At 37.2% G+C, this 6,714-nt stretch overlaps 1 protein-coding gene across 1 annotated transcript in view; it reads left to right on the top strand.

Annotated features, from left to right (window-relative positions):
- Positions 1-1,743: 1,743 nt before the first annotated feature.
- ddx21 (DEAD (Asp-Glu-Ala-Asp) box helicase 21) overlaps positions 1,744-6,714 on the top strand; it is a 27,877-nt gene continuing 22,906 nt past the window's right edge. Inside the window, exon 1 of the mRNA XM_061964252.1 lies at positions 1,744-1,947. Coding sequence (XP_061820236.1) covers positions 1,867-1,947 — 81 coding nt within the window. The 5' untranslated portion in view covers positions 1,744-1,866. The remainder of the gene's footprint in view (positions 1,948-6,714) is intronic.

Raw genomic sequence — 6,714 nt, 5'->3', positions numbered from 1 at the left:
TACATTTTTCAACTTGTTTAAGTTGGGGTCCACGTAAATCAATTCATGGTACAAATATATACTATCATCATAATACAGTCATCACACAAGTTAATCATCAGAGTATATACATTGAATTATTTACATTATTTACAATCCGGGGGGTGGGATGGGGAGGGTTTGGTTTATATCAACCAGTGACGTGCGGTGAGGTTGATGGCTGGTGAGGCACTGACTTCATCACAGTCAGATTTACAAACATATGAACCCTAAAGAGTATCTTATTCACCATTTGATTGGCAGCAGTTAACGGGTTATGTTTAAAAGCTCATACCAGCATTCTTCCCTGCTTGGCACCCAGCATCAAGGGTTGGAATTGGGGGTTAAATCACCAAAAATTATTCCCGGGCGCGGCGCCGCTGCTGCCCACTGCTCCCCTCACCTCCCAGGGGGTGATCAAGGGGATGGGTCAAATGCAGACGACAAATTTCATTACATCTAGTGTGTGTGTGACAATCATTGGTCTTTAACTTAACTTTAACTTTACACATACAAACTGTAGCACACAAAAAAGCACATTTAATAAAAAAAACGTTATTATGGTCTTACCTTTACTTATAAATTAAGTCCATGCAACTAAAGCCCTCACTTAAACTTTCCACGTGCAAGATTGAATCTATTTAAAAAAGTGTAACCGAGGGTTTATAAATGTCGCCTATACTGTATGAAACTACAAAATAACAAACACGGAGGCTCCAGTTTACACGAGGACCACTTTATTTACCTTCTTTCAAAAACCTCCGCAACGTGTCATCACTTCCGCTCTTAGTGCCTTCAAAATAAGAGCTCAAGGCATATACTGTATAACAGCGCATAACAGGAACTTAACATCACAAAGAGGAAAGCCCATGAAAATAGGTTACAAAAGTTATTTAATAAGAAGCCAAAAAGTGCAAAAACAATAATGTTCGTGTTGGAGGAGTTGTGAATTAGATACACCTGCAGTTTGCAGGTGTACCGAATGTTGTGGCCCTGCAGTCATTCACAACTCCTCCAACACAAACATTATTGTTTTTGCACTTTTTGGCTTCTTATGAAATAACTTTTTTAAATAGATTCAATCTTGCACGTGGAAAGTTTAAGTGTGGGCTTTAGTTGATATAACAATTCTATGGCGGGGGTGCAACAATTGCATCATCAGAGAAATGGACATTGAAACAGTGTAGGTCTGACTTGGTAGGATATGTACAGCGAGCAGAGAACATAGTGAGTTCAGAAAGCATAAGAACAAGTATATACATTTGATTATTTACAATCCGGGGAGGTGGGATGTGGAGGGGGGAAGGTGTTCGTCAAGGGTTGAAGTTGACTGGAGGTGTTTTTTTAGTGCGGTTTTGGAGGAGGATAGAGATGCTCTTTCTTTTACACCTGTTGGTAGTGCACTCCATATTGATGTGGCATAGAAGGAGAATGAGTTAAGACCTTTGTTAGATCGGAATCTGGGTTTAACGTGGTTAGTGGAGCTCCCCCTGGTGTTGTGGTTATGGCAGTCATTAGATTAGATCATTAGTAGAATATAGTGTATTTTAATGTTGGTTATTATAAGTAGTATTGATGTATAATGAGTGTGTACATATAGATGTGTATATGTATTTATTAATAGGAAATTTGATTCAATGTATAATTTCAAACTTTAGTCTGCGAGCCATTAAGTTACCATTCACATCCGAAAGAGGGCGGTGATGCACGAAGTCAGTCTGCAACCGCCGTAAAACAAAAGAAGAAGAAAAGCTGTTCTCGGGCACACGCGCTAGGCTCCCTCTTTTCAATCCGCGTGCCCGCGTGTTTGCGTGTGTTCAGATCGAGTGATTCCAACTTGGGGAGGAAATGCCATCTAAAGTCATGGTAGAAACTGACACATATATGGAAGAAGAGGTGGACGCCGCCGCGGAACTTAAGGCCTCAAAGGTGAGCATATTGACTCTCGGGCTGACTTTTAAATCCCTCCCGTTTCAGCTGCTTCCCTGTTCCATAACATGTGGCATATGATGCTAGTGTGACCATCATTTGACGACCGGCTTTCGAAACGGTGACGCGCTTTTCTAAACGGGTACAATGTAAGGTTACATAATGGGTTTGAACACTAAGGTTTACGCAACAATGTTAAAGAAGACAGTCATTTTATTATATGTCGTCGAGGTGGGGTTGTACATTCGCAGCGTAGCCTAGCAAGAACATCGTCACGTGGGAAGGCCATGTGCTTGAGAACAGATCTGTAAACCATATGGATACCGGAAGTTGACAGCAAAATTAAAGACTGCGAAAACGTTGCAACACTGGAGATCCGGTGTTTTTTTGGTCGCATTGTTGTGACGTCACATAAGGTCGACTTGCAAAAGCACACAAATCAGCATGTTTACGTTTTGGGTTCATAGCACTCTAGCTTCTATACTCGCCTTTTGTGTCCACTTTTCTTACCTCTTGGTCTTTTGATGCCGTTTTTAATGCGCAGGGAATGTGCCCCCGAAAGGGACAAGCGGTAGATATGGATGGATGGAATGTTACGTAGGATTTATTTTACTTTTTAACCAGCTCGTATTATATAAACAAAATATGGTGTAAACCTTCAAACTCCAGCATAAACTGCATCACTGTAATCATATACAAATGATCAGTTTCTGTTTTTTATCCTCACAATTATTGTATCTGCTTCTTTTACATGCAATTCAGAATTTTTCAGTAGCCTATATAAAAAAAATACTTCAGGTAAAATGTTTAACAAGTACAATTGCTTTTTCAGATCACCATTGGTAAATAATATTCACTCTAGGGCAGGGGTGCTCACACTTTTTCTGCAGGCGAGCTACTTTTCAATTGATCAAGTCGTGGGGATCTACCTCATTCATATATATAATTTATATTTACTTATTTATGAAATATATGTTTTTGTTAACAAGTTAAAGGTGTTTAATGATAATGCAAGCATGTTTAACACATATAGTTAATATTGTTAATACATTAAAGGTGTTTAATGATAATACAAGTATGTTTAATACATATAGTTAATATTGTTAACAAGTTAAAGGTGTTTAAAGATAATGCAAGCATGTTTAACACATATAGTTAATATTGTTAACAAGTTAAAGGTGGTTAAAAATAATACAAGCATGTTTAACACAAATAGTTAATATTGTTAACAACTTAAAGGTGGTTAAAGATAAAACAAGCATGTTTAACACATATAGTTAGTATTGTTAACAACTTAAAGGTGGTTAAAGATAATACAAGCATGTTTAACACATATAGTTAATATTGTTAACAACGTAAAGGTGGTTAAAGATAATACAAGCATGTTTAACACATATAGTTAATATTGTTAACAACTTAAAGGTGGTTAAAGATAATGCAAGCATGTTTAACACATATAGATTCCTTTCTTTCATGAAGACAAGAATATAAGTTGGTGTATTACCTGATTGTGATGACTTGCATTGATTGGAATCAGACAGTGGTGATGATAACGTCCGCATTTTCGAATGGAGGAGAAAAAAAGTCCCCCTTTCTGTCCAATACCACATGAAAGTGGTTGGTTTTTGGCATCTTATTTGTCCAGCTTCCGTACTCCTTTGTATACACTTTACAAGAAATACATTGTCGGCAAACTCCGTAGCTTGCTAGCTTGTGCACGCCAGCTTTCTGAGACTCTTATTTTGGTAGCGCAGGCAGAATGAAGCAGAGCTTTTATTGTGCAACTGTGCAGTCGGTCTTTGGAGTTTTGACGACAGGTACGGCGCCAGAGTCTGTTAAAATAAAGTGTTTCTCGCCTTCCAGTCGGTAATTTTAATGAGCTGGCAGCAGCCAGCGTCATCTCAGAAGACCCTCGGGTGCCGTGAATGTCAATCAAGTGACGAAAGTGACGTCATAGTGAAGATTTATGATCGCTCATTTTTAGGACTATTTTTTTAATGCCTGGCTGGTGATCGACTGACACACCCTCCGAGATCGACCGGTAGATCGCGATCGACGTAATGAGCACCCCTGCTCTAGGGACTTTAAAAGGGGACTGCGCTTCTTTTTTTTGCCTATTGTTCACAATCAATAACGAGAGACAAGAAGACAAAACGTTTTTGTTTTGTTCACTTTCTACCATATAACAATTGGCTCGTTCTAGGTGGCTAGCAATGCAGCTAATGGGAGCAATGGACGGTAGTCCGTTTGGTTAAGCTGGCCAGGGACGTTTCCAGTTTATTATGGTACTCCAATAATTCAGCATAGTAGGTATTCAAAAGTTCCAGATTTGCAGCATGACCAAATCATACCGACCTCACTCTCTGGGCTTCCGTCTGCGACAACGATTCACCCTGTTCCTTGTGCTCGCTTCTATAAGCAGCAGTTCATTCTCCGTTCGTGTATTCAGCTGAAGAAAGATATGGATGTAAATCCTCATTTGTCCAAAAATAGTCGTCTTCGTGTCTGTTAACAAGTTTGCCATGATTATAACTAGGGCTGCAACTAACGATTTATTTGATAATCAATTAATCTGTCGTTTATTACTTTGATTAATCGATTAATAATCGGATCAAAGAGACAAACTACATTTCTATCCTTTCCAGTATTTTATTGGAAAAAAACAGCATACTGGCACCATACTTATTTTGATTATTGTTTCTCAGCTGTTTGTACATGTTGCAGTTTATAAATAAAGGTTTATAAAAAAATATATATAAATAAAAAAAACATAATAATTGCCTCTGCGCATGCGCATAGCATAGATCCAACGAATCGATGACTAAATTAATCGCCAACTATTTTTTTAATCGATTTAATCGATTAGTTGTTGCAGCCCTAATATATATATATATATATATATATATATATATATATATTATATGTATAAACTCATTTTGAAAGATGACACCTGTTGGCCATAAGACGTAACTGCACTTTTTGTCCATATAGATAAAGTTAAAGTACCACTGATAGTCACACACACACTAGGTGTGGTGAAATTAACCTCTGCAAATAGTGTTATGTATTAGATCTAGGTCTGCCAATAATGGCCAAAGTAATAATTAAGATTATTGTTATCAATATTGAAATCATGATTACTGATTGTTAGGTATAGCAGTGTTGGGGTGTGAACGTAATACCATCATGTCATTTGTAATGTCTTATAAAAAGACTATAGATAAACGTTATCCATGTATTTAAAGACAAATATTCGTTTTTTCAATTCTTTAATAATATCAACTTGTCAGCTTTTTGTCATTACAGGTTACCTTTATCTCTATTTTTACATTTTGATAGAGGGACGTATTTCGTTTAAGTTTTGTGCCTCCCTAGTGTTTCAGTACAACAGTTTGGCCAACAAAAAGCAGTTAAGGGACGAGGGAGCATCCCAGTCAGCAAACTAAAGACTTTATAAATAAGTTTTGACAACATTCACGACACATTGCCTGCTGCAAAACATCAAATAGTTTTCTCCTTTGCTGTATACTTTTAGTGTGGGGACAAGTGCGTCTGTCTCCAATATTGTCCTTGTTCGTGTCGTTCTCGCCATTTCCGGGTTCTAAATGACTGTTAGGACCATTTAGGACCTAAATGCATCCCCAAACTCCTTCTGTCCAGGTGATATGCATGATTTATGATTTATAATAAACTTCAAAGGAGCAAGGAAGTGAACAAACACCTTGCCAGTCTATCATGTCGAAATGTTACACTGGCCTGTGATCACAGCGACGCTATAGTTTGTCTGCGTTAGCGCTTATAATAACAATATCACTAATACTTTAATATTCAAATCACAAAATGTGAATGGAGTATTGTTGGCGCTTTTTGAATGGTTATTAATTGGATTTCATCGGCGAAGTAAAGGACCTCCCATTGGCTCCACTTATTAGCAGACTTTTATTTAGAATGCATTTTTTTTCAATCCATCCGTCGTCATGTCTTTCATAATGATTGTGAACGATAGGCAAAATTCCAGAAAAGTGCAGTTCCCCTTTATAAACCAGGACTGGCAAAATGTTTAAGTAGTATATTTTAATGGATTAAGGGACGGTTAAAATAACAGCAATAACAATACACAGTAAAACACCAAAACTAACCAGCTCAAAAAGAAACAAGCATTTTATGTTTGATAGGATGCACACTAGTATATTATTGATTATTGAATGCCTCCTGGCTTTTCTTAGCAATCTAATAGCTTCAATGTATATAATTCTATTAATGATTAATTCTTAACAATTTAGATGCGTAAATATATTGTATGTTTATTCTTACGATACTGGTGTATTGGTGCCTAATCTTTTTTATGTGTGCGTGAGATTGAAGTTTGTTATTGTGCCTTTCTTCATTGCATTGCAAATTGTCACTGCTTTTAAAAGTACCGGTACTTGAATTGATTTAGACAAAGTTTAGTTGGCCAAAATTTGTTATTTTGTACACAACTTTGTCTCACACTTGCTAACTCATAAGAAAACAAGCTAACTATTTTACCTTCTCATGATTGCATCCTTCGGACGTCCGACATTTTCCCGCTTAAAATGCTCACAGATGTTGTCATAAAAACAAGATCTGTTTTGCAAACTTACCAAGGCATTCGTGTTTTAAAAACAATAATAGGAAATGTTCCCACACTTTACATTTTTTCGAGTGGCTGCGCTGACTTGCATTCCTTACAAAATAACACGAATGATCACGCCATGACCATTGTAGCCAAATGTATTTGTTGGT

This window comes from Nerophis lumbriciformis, linkage group LG06 (genome assembly GCF_033978685.3).
Source record: "Nerophis lumbriciformis linkage group LG06, RoL_Nlum_v2.1, whole genome shotgun sequence".
NCBI classification, from domain to species: Eukaryota; Metazoa; Chordata; class Actinopteri; order Syngnathiformes; family Syngnathidae; genus Nerophis; species Nerophis lumbriciformis.
Note: the sequence above shows the minus strand (reverse complement) of the source record. Positions and strands in the feature narration are given on the sequence as shown.